A 17,038-nucleotide genomic window follows, 5' to 3' on the forward strand; every position below is an offset into this window, starting at 1 on the left:
GCCTCGAAAATGTCCCTAACTCATGCATAGCTGTAGATCATATTTCAAGTATATATACATTTTGTCCGCTTAATTTCCTTGACACGCACTCACATCGAGAACTCACGACAACAATCTTCCGAAACAGCCGGGCCTAGCCCTTACTGATGTCACTGATGCGGCCACACTGGCACACGGCTTGAGTTTAACAGTCACGTGTCGACATTGAGCGTGACAAGAAATGTCACGTCCTGACCTGATTGTGACAGACGCGCCTTTGAGACGCGACTAGTACACTCTAGTACATACCAACAACACAATGTCTCTCCCGGTACTCAACATACCCATTAATTACGATGATGAACTAGGTATGTTTGCTCGATAAATTAATGATGGAGCTAATATGTTCACAGATAAAATACAGAACTTTTTATCCACATATGTGGGCACACACAAGCAATGGGACGAGGGTTTTGCAGATATGGCGCTCAGCGATGACGAGGATGACCAGCAAGATGCTAGCAGGAAAAGTCTCAAATACATGCAGCAGCTTGTACGTGTGATGCAGGAATCAGGACGCGTCTTTACTCAACGTTTGATTCATCAGCAACGCATAGCAAATCGTGAGCAGCAAATGCTCACCATTGACATGGAAGACATCCACCAGGCACGAGATCTTCGCATCTTCCTGATATCCTATATGTGATGATATTTTTTAAAGCACGAGAAAACGGTCGTTGAACTGGTATCTCGGATACGAAACAACACTCGGCGCTACGTCGCGCTTTTCAGTGAAGCCGTAGACAAGCTTATGCCACCTCCAACCAAGGACATTAGTGAACATGATGAAGTAATCGATGTTATCCTGCACCAAAGGCGAGAGCGGAATGAGCAGACTGAAGGCAGTCAAGAGGGCTTCCCCGACCATCTCTTGCGGCGATAGTACGTGGTGACATTGCCAATGTTCATTTGAGAGCTGACTTTTTATTCAAGCAATCTTTATTTCCAGCCTCTTCGGTCCGACGTTGCTCTGGCCGTCCGAGAGGTCAAGGGAACCTATCTTGGCAGGTTGATCACTGTTCGGGGCATCGTTACCCGTGTGTCAGAAGTCAAACCACTGCTCCTTGTGAACGCCTACACTTGCGATGTTTGCGGTTCCGAAACATTCCAGCAGATATCCAGCAAAACTTTTTCTCCCATTACGGACTGTCCGAACGAACAGGAGTGCAAGAAGAACGGTATACGTGGCTCCCTTCACATGCAGACTCGAGCATGTCGATTTAGTCCTTTCCAAGAAGTTAAAATTCAAGAGATGGTGAGTCATGGACACCTGCTTTTTTATGGACATTAACAACTTCCAGGCCGACCAAGTGCCAGTAGGACACATACCTCGATCCATGACTATACATGTGCACGGCAACCTGACACGCCAAATGAACCCAGGGGATGTTGTCCACCTTGGGGGTATCTTCCTTCCAATTCCCTACACAGGATTCCAGGCCATCCGAGCTGGACTGCTCACAGACACCTACCTCGAAGGACACCACATCCACCAACTCAAGAAGCAGTATAGCGAAATGGAGATGACGCCACAAATACAGGCACAGATCGCGGAGATGCAGGCAGACCCGTCGCTGTACAACAAGCTTGCCCAGAATATCGCGCCCGAAATATATGGACATACGGATGTGAAGAAAGCCTTGTTGCTGTTGCTTGTGGGAGGTGTAACAAAGACGATGGGTGACGGGATGAAGATTCGTGGCGACCTCAATATATGCCTGATGGGTGATCCTGGTGTGGCCAAGTCGCAGCTACTGAAGTACATCTCGAAGATCGCTCCTCGAGGAGTCTACACCACGGGTAAAGGTTCATCAGGAGTTGGTCTTACAGCCGCGGTCATGAGAGACCCGGTTACCGATGAGATGGTTCTTGGTGAGTTTATTTCGGTCTTGCTTCAACACTCGGTTTGACAGTACTGAAGAGGGCGGTGCCCTGGTTCTCGCCGACAACGGCATTTGCTGCATCGACGAATTTGACAAGATGGAGGAAACAGACAGAACTGCGATTCACGAAGTCATGGAACAACAAACAATCTCTATCTCAAAAGCTGGAATATCGACGACTCTGAATGCTCGCACATCCATACTTGCGGCCGCGAACCCTCTGTATGGCCGGTATAACCCGAAAGTGTCGCCTGTTGAAAACATCAATCTGCCCGCTGCGCTCCTATCTCGTTTTGATCTTTTATTCCTCATCCTGGACAAGCCGACTAGAGAAGACGATGAGCGACTGGCGCAACATGTGACCCATGTGCACATGTTCAACTGCCATCCAGAGCTTGAGTACGATGTTGTTGACCCTGTCCTTATGAGGTGAGCATGGGTGTTGAAGACATTTATTTCAATTTAACGAGCCTCTTGGCAGACACTACATCGCACAAGCTCGCCAACGCCGTCCTACCGTTCCCTCAGACGTCTCCAGCTACATCGTCGACTCCTATGTCCGTCTTCGCAAGCTCTCGAAAGACGAGGCTGCACAAAAGAAATCCCATACTTACACTTCCGCACGTACGCTCCTCGGTGTGCTTCGTCTCGCACAATCTCTCGCACGCCTGCGCTTCGCAGACATCGTGCAGCGGGCTGATGTCGACGAGGCACTCAGGCTTATGGAGTGTAGCAAAGAGAGCCTGCACGATGATGATGACAAGGAGTATGAGCCTGATCGGTCGGTTGTCAGTCAGATCTTCAGGCTCATCAAAAGCATGTCGAACGAGGGCGGGAGGAAACGGAGAAAGAGACAGAAGAGGTTTGGTCGAGGCCCCGGCGGGGAACGCGAGATGGACGTTGACTCGGACGAAGAGGAGGATGATGGGGAAGAACTCGCTCTCATTGACGTTCGGTCCCGTGTGTTGGGTGCTGGATATACTGAGGCGCAGCTTAATGATACCATTGCGGAGGTGAGTATATACACGTATCTGATGACAAGGCTTTTCTGACACCTGTTTCCAGTATGAAGCCATCGATGTCTGGACACGTGTAGCAAATGGCGCAAAACTGCGCTTCATTCTTGATTAAGGCGTCTTGTATAGGGCACTTACGCTGTGACTTTTCTATCGATCGATCCTTTTGTGAATGTAACATCTATTGTGCAAGTTTCCATGAAGTCTTTTGCGTCTCAAAGCTTCCGCACTTGTCAACGATATGGGTAATGCGACTAATGGAATTAAAACAAACAAACAAAACAAAATCGAAGGGTTGGTGAGAAGAATAGTGGTGGTAGCCCCCCCTCAAAGAACAACATTTGATAACCACAGTGCAATACATCGTGGACTGTGTCTTTAGCTACAAGATAGACCTTAGTATCAATCTGCAAACCTAACTGTTCGAGGTCGTTTCAAAGCCCGGTCTGCTGTATTATCTGGCTGATTACTAGTATTGATGACATCGAAATTTGGGGCTGATGATGCGACCAAATCTTCTGAGGTGTGGGTAGATGTGAGCTTTTGCCTTTGGGGGTCTACGTGCATTAGCAAGGATATCTGTATTGATGAAGAAAAACACTCTGGTTCTGTTGGAACAGCCAAAAAGTGAGGGTTCTAAGAAAAAAGGTCCTTATGAGTGATCCAATGACCAATTATAACTAAATTGCACGTACCTCCAGGAAATGACGCATCCCCACTTCAGTAGTCATCCTTGGAATTTTGCTAGATCCCTTCAGAAAATGTCGTCTGGAGACCATTGCTTCTTCTGCAGTGTGTCTGATTACAAGAGTCTTCACTAAGTATAGCGATGCGATGAACAAAACCATTAACCATCATTCAGGAAGAATTGACCTACCAGTAATTGGTTTTGTCTGTCCAATACGGTGCGCTCGCTGATAACTCTTTCGGCAACAATTGTCTAATCTGAAACAAAATCTTACCTTTATGGCTTGTGCCTCAACATCAGGGTGCCAGACAGGCTCGCAGAAGATTACTCGAGAAGCAGATATCAAATTCCTGTCAAATATTGGGGACCACAAAAATGAATGCAGATAAGATATACTCACAGACCACGAGCACCAAGCTTCAACTCCATCAGGAAAACACGGAATGTCTCAGAGGACTCAAAAGTCATGACACATTGCTCTCGCAGTGGCGGAGACATATCCGTTGCATATCGGAGGTACTTGATTTCAATCAAAGAGAGTGCCTCTGCGATGTGGGCGAGAGTGAGTGGCGAATTAGAGAATATGAGGAATTTTTCCTTCTCTGAATGCTCCAGAACCTAGAAAGAAGGATGGGAGGTGGGTGACACATGATAGTGCTGTGTACTAACCTCGGATAAGATGAAGTTCAATTTGGTGGATAGAGATGGCCCGATGTATGTTTCTAACAATAGCGACGAGCGGAGTAGAGATGGCGAAGGAGCAGAATGATGCCCCAACTTGTGGCGAACGAAGATGTCGATGTCTGTTTCAGGTACATCCTCTGTTTGATATACTTTCTCTTTCTCCTTTATGACCTCCAACTCGTCTTTAACGTCAGACACCATCTTTTTCATCTGCGCGGCGTTTGTGACATCATGTATTTGTGTCAATTTCTTCTCGCATCGTGCTCGTTCATTTGAATCCAATTCTCTTCCTTCCTCAACCAATTGACCTAGACTCATCAAAGGTCGACTGCGAATGAGAGCTCGTAGATCACACAGCCGGTTCGCGTGCATGAGATCGTGAACACGAGATCTGTCCTTCAACCTTCCCCGTGTCCAAGCTTCGAAGACAGCTGCATCCATCCCCGTCACGCGGAAAGGTACATCTTCATGTAGTTGCATAGCGCGCCACAGAGGATCTTTCGCTGTTGCCTCTCTGTGAGACGTCACTAAGTATCAAGTATACAATGACAAGGAGAGTAGACTAACGCGTGTGTTAGTGCTTCTTCTAATAGCGCCATATCATGATCAGGCACTTTGGCTTCGATGGCACGAGCCAGAAATTTAGGGGCCTCGCGTCGTATTTGATCGACGTTAAACAAAATATCGGACACCGACCAGAACATTCCTCTAAGTTTTGATTTCGATTTCAGTTATTAACTTCTCTAGGCCCAAGAACTTACTGTGACAAGTTGTCTATGGCATTCTGAAGACTTTTTGCATTCTAATGTAAAATCAGAGTCAGTGTTCAAATCGTGCGAATAATTTGAAAGTTTTTCACCCTGGGGTGGAAGATGTAATCCTTCAAGCGATATGAGTGAAATTTCAGATACATGGCCAGACACGCACCTGGCCCTCGCGTTCAGAGTCAATAGCGTTAATTGCAATACTGGCTTGCATTGCATTGTAAGACTTCGCAGCGTAGGCATCGAGATCCATGTAAACGGGTGTATGCCGCATGGGAGGTAGAACTACTTCTTCCTCAACGTCTTCAATCCTGGGAAAGATAAGCCTTACAGTCTCTAGCAGTATACAATGTGGCTAACCTGTGACGAACCATGACCATCTCCATGATCTGACTCAGTACTTTGACTGCGCCTACGCGAGGCCCGCGACGATCGCAAAGAGGTGCAGAAACATGACTACCGAACAATTTGAGATCAGAATGGAACTGGGGAACGGCGAGGAAGTCGCTGATCATTGCCCCGAGTTTTCGCAAGTTGACGTAGTCATACGTCCCCCATACCCTGACTATGTTCTCCGCGCCGCTATCAGAAATTGAAGAGGTATCGGATGCAGAGCAATCCGTTATAGTAGGTAATGGGTAAGTGCTGTCAACGGCGATATCATTTTCTATGTCCTCATCCTGCTTGCGCCCCAAGCTCAACCCTAGTATATTCGATGTTGGCGTTCCGGTTACAATCCATTTACGTTCGATGCTTAGCTCACGAACGAAGTAATTTAATGTGGCGGCCGAGTTTCCTGAGGTATGGCCTTCGTCTATCACCAACCTCTTCCAGCGGATTTGAAGAAGAGGTGATACAGCTGGATCGCTGGGACAACGACAGTTTGGTACGCGGCTGCCAGTAAACGGAGCACACGTGCAGGGTTTAAGTTTATGTAATTGAGCAACTTTGTTGTTCACCGACTCCCTGCGAAAACCTGAATGTAATAAATAAGCACTGAAAAAACACATGGAGTATCGAAACGCACGACTATCCGTCATAATGATCAACTTGAATATTTACAAATTAGCAATGCAGTGTCGGTGCAGATACAATGCTACGTACGTCATAATCAGACGCCAAAGCCTTCGCACTTGGGATTTTCGTTGTTTGGTGGACGACAAGATATCTCAACGTGCTATGACAATGTTTCAAAATTTCCCTGTCCCATTGTCCAAGTAGATTAACGGGCACAACAACAAGTGTTGCTGTCGTTAGGTGCATTAGTCGGGGGTATTCTGAGACTCGACGTCTTGTGCGAGAAGAACCAAGACCATGCATGGGTGATCTAACAGTGTAGTGGTGATAGAATGGCGTGTTTGCTTGAAGGAGCTGCCAGAGGTTAGACGCCTCTAATTGTTCTTCGTGTGATCGGGTGTCCACCTTGTCACCCCACGTCCTTATATGGTGAAGAAGAATTTCGACGAGAGATGGAACACGTGTTACATCGAGCGCCAAACTTTTATGCATGCCGGCCCTTCTTCGAGCATTATGGTACTCATCTGCAGGGAAGGTGCGATAGGCCAAGGGAGACATGACGGGGCGGTAGTCCAATAGCGATTCTTCTGGCTGAGATAGTTGATTGAGGGTAGCGAGGATCAAGCCCAAGACCATCACCGTCTTTCCCGTGCCTATGGGCGGCCATATATAAGTCGAGGAGTTGAGAATAATCTGGCACTTACCTAGTTCTTCGCATAAGATGCCACCCTTACATCGAGCAACTGTTGGGCATTCACGCGCAGCGGTAAGGGTTGAAGGTTGGAAGTAATAGCGTTCGCCATGCATATTTGAGATCGGGATGTATAAAGGGTCTTGAACAGGCTGGTTGCTCAACTCCTTCTCGATCATCATGGCTACGGACTGTCTCTGGTACTCATACAAAGTACTGCGAAGACCCCCAATTTCGTGTCTCACAGCAATTTTTGAAGAGACCAACGACGGCAGGTCATTATAGATCTCCGCCATTGTGCGATTATCCTGTGTGATGAAATATGCAGCTACTAGAGACCGATCACAGTGTCAGAAGTGCTTACAATATCCCTTGGCAAGAAATAATTCTGAGGCTGACTGACTGAAGAGAGCTCTTCTGCATTCCAAGAACGTTGGTCCTGTACAATCGAAGGTAGTAAGGCCTGAAGGTGACGGTGACCCTCTTTCAAAATAACTTCGGTACGATATCGTAGGCTTTCTTTGACAATTGGAGAATCGGTAGGTACGAGGTATATTCGAATGTATAACACTCGTTGACTCGTTCCAAGACGACAGGTAGCACGCAGAAATTGATGTTCAGTCAGAAAAGAGATCTTACAAAATACATCATCCTCTACACAAACAGGCAGCTGTTGCGATGGTACTGGATGCCAGGTGTCACTTTCGTGACTATGAGCGCAGTGCAAATGGCGGCCTTGAACATCTACACTGATGGTTCCCGCAGATAACAGATTATCGAGGGCAAAGGGGTTCGATTTGTCGTGCTCGTTGTCCACGCCATCTCCTACACATGCCTGACAGCACAGTAGACAGGATCTCACTCCGTCCATGTATGCAGGCTGTCCTCAGACAGAGGTGATGGTGATGACGGTCAGTGGAATGATTGCTGAGACAGACTTGCTGTAGTACAACTTGAAGTCACTAGCCGCAACGCCGGAGATAACAATTCGTAACGTAGGTGTGGGAATGACATTCCTTTCTTGGTATTTTGTTGCTGGCTGGCTTGGTTGAAATGAGGAAAACAGGACAACTCTATCCTTCTCATAATGTCAGTGCCTCTTGCAAGGGTCAGCCGTCATGAAGTGCGCCTCGCGCCGTCACGGATATGCTGTCGGGCAGTCTTGAACATCAGACATAACTCAAACACAGCGGTCTCCGAGGCAGAACAACAGAACTTGTCCTGGTCAAAATATCTAGAGATTCGCAAAAGTAAACGAAAATGGGAAACTGTGAGATACTCTAGCTGGAATTTATGTTTGCGTTTTCTTATAGGCTATGAACGCATGACAGGCCGTTACCATTCCGGCATGTATTCTCGGGTTGGTGGGAGGACTTGCATACTTTGGTTCTCTGGAGTCAGACGCGACGAAGCCTATCATGGTGTGTAATACATTGTTATATGCTTGTATTTCTTTCTCATAGAAGCAGGGGATAGATCCGTTGTTTTTCTACAGCGGTTGCACGGTCTCATGCATGGGTAAGACATTTTGTTTATGTCAAGGCGACCTTCATTAATTCAGCCTAGGACTCGGATATCTCATTGGCCCCACTATCGGGGCTGCAGGTTGGAGAATGACCCACCGTCGCACAATGAACCTCATAGAAGCTAAAGACCGGGAATTTCACCGACACATAGTGAAGAATCGCGTAGATCCCACAGCTCAAAGTGCCACGAACCCTGTGCCAGATTTCTATGGTAAGTACTGATGCTCGAATTGTGAATGTGAAACGTGTTTTATGCCCGCGGTACCACAGGTGAAAAGATTGGATCTCTCCACCAATATCGACAAGTGCGTATGCTTCTTAGCTTCCCCTACAATGAATTTACTATTTCGTACAGTGGTTGCGTGACCAAGCTAGGTTTAGACGGAAAGCACGATTTGCGGAGGAATGAGATGTTTATGTCCTAAGATTGCTGAGTAACTTTGCACCTTACCCTCCATAATTGACATTGTATTTGGTAAATCGTGTTTCAATAGTAACTGACAGATTTACCATGCATGCTTCGTCCTCACCTCTCAGTCTCAACGTGCTCCGTAAACGAATTAACCATAGAATAAATTAAGGGTTACTAAAGAGCGGAATACGCATTAAACCTATGCAGTGAGGTCTCCGAAGAGATGTCAAAAAAGGGGATACCTAAAACCAAAGCGAAGCCAAATGTAGCTAGTGGACTGTAGTAGGATTCCGCTGAGTTTGCAGTTGACATCATAAGCAGTCGTCCTGAATCATCATGGTTATGCAAAAGTTGCAGTAATTCAAACATCCCAATCTCGTGTTCCCTTTTCCTTCGTCCAGAGACCTCTAACCTGATATCCACTTACAGAGAGAGCATAGGGCTGAGGGGACGACGGAGATGATATGTTAATGGCGCGGTCCACCTCACGAGTCCCGGGTGACCTTGGAGGAGCAGACTTAGGTCTGGGGTCAACAAAGGGATCTTGAGATGGTATAGAAACGAGAGATGGCGGTGGAGAACGTGATCGCTTGGGAGGAAGTGGCTTGGATTCTTTGGCAGCTTCTCTTACATACTCAGGACCGCTAATCGAGCGAAACTGTGGTGCCCAGCCAACACCAGCAGGTGCCGCGACAGTGTCAAGAGCTAGGGGATTAGTTGTAGACGGTGCAAGCCATTTATCTTTCTGTCGTTCTACATCTCCCCTATCCGCAACGTCAGCGTTGCCCTTGATGGATTTCCTTCTCAGCACTCGTATGCGCCAGAACGCGATGCCTGATAGATGTAAAGCCCACATGACATCATTGGCATAGAGGATCACATACCAAGGACGATAAACACAAGGATTGAAAGTGCGATAAGGGTTTGGCTTGAAACAGGGAAATTCTTTGAAGTGGCTACAGGCGTCGTTGTCGGTGGAAGTGCCCATTCAGGTCCTTCAGGGATAGTAGTAGGTGAAGGTGCGGAAGATGTACTAGAGACAGCGCTAGCGTTAGAATCGCGCCGTTGCAGAAAACGGGCGATCCTGCGCCCTTCCCGCTGAACGAGACGCATAGAGTATGTCATGGAGAAGACGAAGGAAAAGAAAAAGGAAGTATGTTTTGGAGGAAAGATGAATGAATCTAAGTGGCCATGGACTCTTGAAGTCACGTCTGTCATACATAATTAGCCCTTAGCAACAATCTTTGCACCGCCGGATTGAAAGCGCTGAGGATAATCATCATCCCTGGACCCTGGACATATAAAGCGCTTCAGGAGTGTCACTGATTAATTTGATGTAACTCGTGAGGTGCCAACTTCAGAAGAAAATCGGACCTGAAGTCAAGTTCAGCCTGTGTTCTCCGCTTCAATACTGATACGGCCGGGAGTCATGTAGTTCGGAACCAACTGGAAATACTTATTGGGCTTCAGGCAAGCTGTTCTTCCTGAAATGTTGAATCGACCTGAATCATGAATCTCGCATAGCCTCGCAGTGCCACCGTGACACGATAGAACGCGCTCGGAGTCGGGGCTATGCACAACTGTCTTCCTTTGATTCAAGGGTCTGCCTACGTAGCGCCGTGGAGACCGTCACTAATGCACATTGGAACGATGTGATCAAGCGAAGAGATGAAACTTCTGGTGCTATTGTGTGACCGGAGATCAAGACTCAGTCTCTAAATCGGACAACACGTTCATGACCTTAGCGAAATTTGATTGGTACGTGACTAAGTGAACTGAATAAGCCCTGACGACAAACAAGTGTGGTACGAATCATGTGTAGTGCGTGCGCAACATACAAGGGTATCATAACGAAGACAAAGCAGCCTCCTGTGTCCGACACGTGTGCCAAGACGTGCCATGCGCAAGACGACTCAAATCGAACTGCGAGACATGATCGTGTATTACCAGCGTGTTTCCTGGAACATACATCATCGGGTGGAAATTGCGTGGGATCCAGAGAAGAAGCCGTCCGTCAGGACCTACAACCCAACCATCCTCATTCGCAGCAACAGAGACTGGGGTCGAAGAATCTTGGAGAAAGGATGAGGCGGAATGAAGAGCGTAGGATGGGTTAGATGAAAGGCATATTGCAGGCGCTTTGGAAAGGTGGGGCTGGTTAAGGAATTCTACATCCCACACACGGATGGTCTTGTCTTCTGAACCAGATACAATGCGCTTGCCGTCGAGTGAGATTGCCACAGACCGAACACTTTCGGTGTGCCCTTGGAAAGTGGGACCCACAGTAAGCGGCGATTGTGGCTAGTGCTGCCGTGGTCCGGTTCGGTCCGGTTCACAGAGGGTCGAGCGAGAACCAAGAACCGGACCTAGGTCCGGTTCTACCAGACTCGACGAACCTCGAACTGGACCTTGGTGAACGGTTCAGAATGGTCAGGTCCGGTCATTTTCAGGTTCGAACGTGAACCGAACCAGATTTATTTACAATAGCGGTCCTCAAAGTTAAAATCATAGAAATTGCGAGAGGTAAGAGTTTTGCGAGTTGCCGATAATTAAATCTCCGACGATGACAAATCAAACTCATACATACCGTGACCCATCATCATCGTACCCTACGGTGACCATCATATCTATAACTATTGACTTTCGAGGGCGCAGACACGGTCTCCGGACTTCAATAATAACATCTTCAACATGCCTCGAGAATCGGATCGAAAAAGGCTACTACGTAGCCTGAAGAAAACCACAAATGATCTTACAGTCGCGCGATACATGGAGTTCGTCGAATTCATGGTTGATGAGCTACTTGAGGATGGCTCTGATAAGGGATCGGATGATGATACTACCGGTAGTCATGGAGGGTCAGATGTCAGCATACGGACTGCGTCGCCAACATGGCCAGAGTCCCCTACGTCATCCGTCATATCCACTTTGTCCATCAGCTCTCTAACATCGCTTTCGACAGCGTATTCCGATGTTCTATCGCTCGATATCCCGGACATGTGTGATCAAGTGTTTACGCATTTTATTGATGCGATCGGGGCACTGCACGATGAAGTGGAGAAGTGTCGGGTACTTGACGTGCGTCCATCTCTGACTCGCGCACCGCAGCTACACCTGCTGCAAGAATGGGCGCTGTTATCACCTGAAAAGTTTCGCCGCAAGCTTCGCGTTGATGCAGAGGTGTTCGATGAACTCACGACGTTAATCCAAGCCCACCCCATTTTCCATAATAATTCGAACAATCCACAACTTCCTGTTGCAGTCCAGCTCGCGATCTTTCTCAATGGTGTCGGCCATTATGGCAATGCTGCGACTACCGAAGACATATCTGATTGGGCTGGAGTGTCCGTAGGGACCGTCTACAACTGCTACAAACGAGTCATGATCGCGATCTTGCAACTGCACGATCGCGCCATTCATTTTGATCCGCTCGATCGTGAGGATCAGATCGAGCGAGAGCGGGCAAAAGCGTACGTGGAGCAGAGGACATGTCGTGAGTGGCGCGGCGGTTTTCTTTGTGTAGATGGGACTCCGTCCCCTCTACACGAGAAGCCTGGTTGGCACGGTGAAGGGTTCTTTGACAAGAACTCTGACTACTCTCTAACAGCGCAGGTAAGTATCTACTATCGGCTCAGTGTGCAGCGCAGTGACTTACAATTCGAAAGGTCGTCGTATTTCCCCACAATCTGCGTATCATCGACTATGTCATTGGCGTACCCGGGAGTCTTCACGACTCGAACGTATTTGCACGAACGAGGGTCTCCCGGGATCCCAAGTCGTTTTTTGGTGCGGGAGAGTGGTTGTGGGCAGACTCGGCGTATGCTGCGCGAACTTGGTGTGTGCCGCCGTATAAACGGCCAGCGGGAGGGTGCTTGACGGCCGAGCAAAAGACATTCAATTATAACCTGTCAACAGTGAGCATCGATACTAATATACTTTCGTAGTCCTCACCCAGTGTCTAGGTCCGTGTTCGTTCAGAGCACTTTTTCGGCTCTATCAAGGGCCGGTTCCAATCACTGCGGGAGCTTCGCATCCCGATCCAAAGCCAGAAGGACCTCGACTATGCAAACATGTGGATCCGTTCGTGCTTCATTCTGCACAACTTAATTGTTGAAATTGAGGAAAAAAGAAACCGCGAAGACTCAAACATACGCTTCTATCAGCCAACTCGGAGGTCCAGGCGAGCTGACAGTGACGGAGGAGAGGATGATCAGCAAGAGGGTGGCGCAGTAGGTGATCAGACTTACATTGGAACTGTGGGGCAGGATTTTCGTAACATGTTAAAGACGCGGTTGCTTTCGTCGTTGGAGCGAAGGTAGTTAGTATTATATTAAATGTACTTGTACCTATACATCTTCCTTTTGGCTCGCAAGGTCATGCTTGAGATTTTCTCGAGAAAGGAGCGTTTTAGTGAGTGCTCTTTGTCAAGTAGAAGTTCTTCGTCCTCTTTAGTACCTAAAGAGGGGTCAGTCATGCTTGAGATTTTCTCGAGAAAGGAGCGTTTTGGCGAGCTCTAGGAGGGGTCGGTTGAGCTTGAGATTTTCTTGAGAAAGGAGTGTTTTGGCGAGCTCTCTGAGTTGGCACCATCGAGTACAAAATGGAATGCATTTCCTGAAAACCTGTTACATGACGACATAGTACAAACCTACTTAGTTTTGATCAAGACCACGCTCCAAGGCAATACGACGAATTCGAGCCTCCTCCTCCTCCCGACGTGCACGAGATAGCTCAATCTCAATTCTTGCAAATTCAATTTGTTGAGTCATCCTCTCCTGCTGGTGGAGATGATCTTGGTCAGATAGACGCATCGCATGCTCCCGCTCATCACGAGCACTGCGGGCCTTGAGATCACGAGCCCAAATTTCGGTCTCAAGTTTCATGCGTTTATAGCGTTCTTGCTCCACACGACCCTCACGTTTGCTGTTAAGGTGTGTCATTAGGGACTCTGCCGTCTGAGACATCCTATCTGCAGCAGCAGAGGTCTGATCAAGAACGCTGCCACCAGGGCGTTTGCGTGATGAAGAGGGGGGGCGACTAGATTGAGGCGAAGCACTCTGAGTAGGTGCATGTGCACGAGACTGCTTTGTAGAAAGAGAAGGTGAACTTGCGCGACTTCCTTTGAGTGAGCTGACACGAAGAGACTGCAGCGCTCGGCTAGCACCAATGTCCGAGTCTTCCGAGTCAATGGGTGTGGACTGGGGGCTAGGTGATGACTCCTTGAAATCAGAAAAAAAAGGTGAATTCTGGGTGGTGCTGTGATGGGGTACTGGTGAGCGCTCAGGAGAGTTCAATGATATCACGCCGTGTGTGTTGGAAGTTGCGATGGGAGGGAGTTGGGGTCGTTGGTACCAGTGTGGTAATGGAGCTAGTGAGAATGAGTTGGGCGTGTCGCTAGGACCATGGTCCGAAAATAACAGCGGCGATGGTGCTGACAACGGTGATTCGAGTGACTCCATGCAGGGGGGCTGGTCAACCATCATATCATCTGGCGCATCTATAACGCCAGCATCACCTGTAGTACGAGCGCTAATCTCAACTATTTCTCCGTCTTCGATATCCTCGTCTGTGTGAGTGTCGTCGTCGCCTGTGGCTGGTGCTGGTGGTTGCTTTGAAATAGCAAAGTGTTCTAATGCAGCGGCCGCAAAATCTTGCCCTGTATCCGCAGTAGAGAAGGCGTAATTGAAAGCTGGGTTTGTGCGCCACCAGCCATGAAGCTCAGGCCACCAGGGAAATTTTTCAAGCTTTGTATCTGACAGAGATATTATTAAGACATGTGCAGTTCAACAGCAGCTAAAACTTACCGATCAACGACTTCATCGTTGGATCCTCTTGCAGCTCCGCATACGTCTTTCCAGCTCCTGACTGCTTGAGCTCCTTGTTGAACTCATTATATTTTTTCTTGAGCCTAAAACATCTGATCAGTGATTCTAGTGGGAGGGGGGACAATGCAGGGCTGAGATACGTACGTGCCAAAACGAGTTGAAACTGGTTTAATAAATGCCTTTGGGTCCTCCTTGAAGAGTCGTTGGACCTCCGGATCCTCGTCATTTGAAAATACAGCTTGTGCGACCTGTGAATAGAAGGTATCTCTCGAAGTTCCACTCTGCTTCTTCTTCCGACCTTGCTCCTTGGCGTCCTTTGCAGAATCGGAGAAAAGCTTGATGCGTGCGTCTTCATTTTCCTTGCACCAGGCAAGTAGACGTTCCGTACGAGCACTACGAACCCCCTCCCAATGGATAGTGCATTTCTTCCCAGTGTCCATACTGGCAGACGCACTGGCTCGGACTCCACCACCTCGACCTCTCTGTCCAGAGCGTGACATGATTCAGGGCGTTTATTACGACAACGATTAATGATCGGATTGATGCTTTGGCGCTGTCGACGCCAGCAATGACGATGTCGAGCACACACGCTGACAGATGCTGACAGGGCAGAGCGGAGTTTGAAAGCTGCCGTACCGGCAACATCCAATTTCGCAAAATCTTGCTGTGAATTTTTTTCTACGTTTGACTTTGAGAACCGCTAATGAGCAAAAAAAACATAGGTAGGATGTTGGACTTAGCCGTACATGATGAAGGTACGAGCACAGGTGAGAAAGCTTAGTAATATGTACAGGAATGAGTAATGTAGGGAACACCGACTTACCCGGGAATAGCCGGAGCAGTGTCGATTTGTAATCATAGCACGGAACAAACACAAGTCCGTTCGAGGACCGGTAACATAGTATTAGCGAATCGTAGTATATAATCTGTACAATTATTTAGATTCAATTCAGTCAAAATATAATATTCAAATCCTACTCTAAAAGTCTACATACTTCTACAGGTTATGAGCCCTGCTTCGACTATGGATAGTACCATGCTCCCCAGCTCCAGCTCCGCACTCTACAATATACCCCAGCTTGCCGAAGATGGCTCGAACTGGATCACGTATAAACAAAGGGCGAAGACGGTGATCGGCGCTCGAGGTTTGATGCGGTACCTAGACGGTCGAATTACGAAGCCAGTCCCATATGGGACAAACACAAGTGGCCAGGTCACGAAGCCAGACGGCTCGATACCAACAGCTACTGAAATTGAAGACTTAGAGAAGAAAATCGACGAACATTATCAAAAAGACTCACTAGTTAGACAGCATATATTCAGCACGATAACAGATCGGCTGTTGCTGCGAGTCCAGCACCTGGATGAAGTCTCCGAAATATGGAAAGAGATAGCCGCTATGCACGAAGGCAAAACGGAACTAGTGCAAATAGACTTGCGCCGAAAGCTGCAAGAAATGAGATGTGAGGAAGGAGGAGATGTCAAAGCGCATTTCGGAGAGATTTACCGAATTCGCGAGTCGCTGGCAGGAATGGGAGTAACGATCGAAGACAAGGATTTTTCGGCCATCATTATGGGGTCTCTTCCAGAGACATACAGGCCCCTACTCTCATCTATCAATGCTGCAGCAAGAATCTCGAAAACACCACTCACCTCCTATGAACTCGTCAACGTCATCTCTGAAGAACACGAGCATAGACAGTTGATAAATCAGAAGCCAACAAAGAAGGGTGGGAACAGCGCATTCTCGGCCAAGGACAGTACGAAAAGGAATCGTACAAACACCGCAAGCAAGGATGTCACGTGTTTCAACTGCGAGAGGAAGGGTCATTACAAAACCGATTGTTGGAGACCTGGAGGAGGGAAAGAAGGTCAGGGACCAAGGCAAAGTGGAAAGGCACCAAGGCAAACGGCTAATGCGGCAGACAAGATCGAAAGAGCAAATGATTATGCTTTTGTCACGTCAGATCTAGCAAACGTGGCAAAAAGGATCAACATACCTGCCGAGAGACAAGGAGCCATTATCGATTCGGGCGCAACGTCCCATTTCTGCCCCGACCGCTCGAAGTTCATAACATTCACCTCCATCGAAGCACAAGATGTGCACACTGCAGACGGTTCTACCATCAGCGCCATAGGAAAAGGGGATATAAAGATAGACCTACCTTTGGGAACAAAGAAGACCACTGTGACTCTCAAAGACACCCTATATACGCCAAAGATGGCATTCACGTTAATATCGGCCAACAGGATCGCTACCGCCGGTTTCGCATTACACCTCGAAGATAACATGTGCAGGATATTGACCCCAGCACCAGAGCGAAGACCCATAGCCGAAATTCCTCAAATAGAAGGACTATATCGAATCGCGGCATCAGTGACCCATAGCGCAAACTCAGCAATAACGAAACATACCATCGATGAATTACACCGAGCATTGGGACATGTATCCCACGAAGCGATCACAAATGCTATAAAGAAGGGCATGATCAGAGG

The 17,038-nt window shown here is 47.9% G+C and overlaps 5 protein-coding genes across 5 annotated transcripts; 2 read left to right on the forward strand and 3 right to left on the reverse strand.

Annotated features, from left to right (window-relative positions):
* Positions 1–243: 243 nt before the first annotated feature.
* On the forward strand, positions 244–3,137 carry HD556DRAFT_1381844 (DNA replication licensing factor MCM7). Its single transcript, XM_041303267.1, has 9 exons — positions 244–347; positions 393–532; positions 587–646; positions 701–921; positions 973–1,294; positions 1,341–1,911; positions 1,961–2,351; positions 2,404–2,935; positions 2,988–3,137. Exons 1-9 carry the CDS (start codon positions 299–301, stop codon positions 3,051–3,053), a joined length of 2,352 nt encoding a protein of 783 aa, XP_041158892.1. The 5' UTR covers positions 244–298; the 3' UTR covers positions 3,054–3,137.
* On the reverse strand, positions 3,120–7,733 carry HD556DRAFT_1381848 (uncharacterized protein). The gene is made up of 15 exons (XM_041303268.1): positions 7,147–7,733; positions 6,796–7,090; positions 6,179–6,744; positions 6,102–6,123; positions 5,435–6,050; positions 5,238–5,385; positions 5,170–5,190; positions 5,072–5,112; positions 4,878–5,018; positions 4,296–4,824; positions 4,027–4,244; positions 3,901–3,976; positions 3,816–3,852; positions 3,634–3,755; positions 3,120–3,574 (listed from the first exon to the last, which is right to left on the reverse strand). Exons 1-15 carry the CDS (start codon positions 7,651–7,653, stop codon positions 3,341–3,343), a joined length of 3,573 nt encoding a protein of 1,190 aa, XP_041158893.1. The 5' UTR covers positions 7,654–7,733; the 3' UTR covers positions 3,120–3,340.
* A 117-nt stretch (positions 7,734–7,850) lies between these two features.
* On the forward strand, positions 7,851–8,812 carry HD556DRAFT_1381851 (mitochondrial import protein Pam17). Its single transcript, XM_041303269.1, has 6 exons — positions 7,851–8,052; positions 8,114–8,203; positions 8,252–8,300; positions 8,349–8,519; positions 8,579–8,613; positions 8,664–8,812. The coding sequence occupies exons 1-6, from the start codon at positions 7,870–7,872 to the stop codon at positions 8,715–8,717; spliced, it is 582 nt and encodes a 193-aa protein (XP_041158894.1). The 5' UTR covers positions 7,851–7,869; the 3' UTR covers positions 8,718–8,812.
* A 20-nt stretch (positions 8,813–8,832) lies between these two features.
* HD556DRAFT_580500 (uncharacterized protein) lies at positions 8,833–10,262 on the reverse strand. Its single transcript, XM_041310998.1, has 3 exons — positions 10,095–10,262; positions 9,605–10,042; positions 8,833–9,554 (listed from the first exon to the last, which is right to left on the reverse strand). The coding sequence occupies exons 2-3, from the start codon at positions 9,936–9,938 to the stop codon at positions 9,082–9,084; spliced, it is 807 nt and encodes a 268-aa protein (XP_041158895.1). The 5' UTR covers positions 9,939–10,042; positions 10,095–10,262; the 3' UTR covers positions 8,833–9,081.
* Positions 10,263–14,320: 4,058 nt separating this feature from the next.
* Positions 14,321–14,982, reverse strand: HD556DRAFT_1239788 (uncharacterized protein; the record flags this gene model as incomplete). Its single annotated transcript, XM_041298071.1, has 3 exons — positions 14,321–14,469; positions 14,522–14,625; positions 14,687–14,982. Coding segments are annotated over 3 exons (549 nt in total), but the record flags the coding sequence as incomplete, so codon positions are not given.
* Positions 14,983–17,038: the final 2,056 nt, after the last annotated feature.

This window comes from Suillus plorans, assembly GCF_016647745.1.
Source record: "Suillus plorans strain S12 chromosome Unknown HD556scaffold_38, whole genome shotgun sequence".
Lineage (NCBI taxonomy): Eukaryota > Fungi > Basidiomycota > Agaricomycetes > Boletales > Suillaceae > Suillus > Suillus plorans.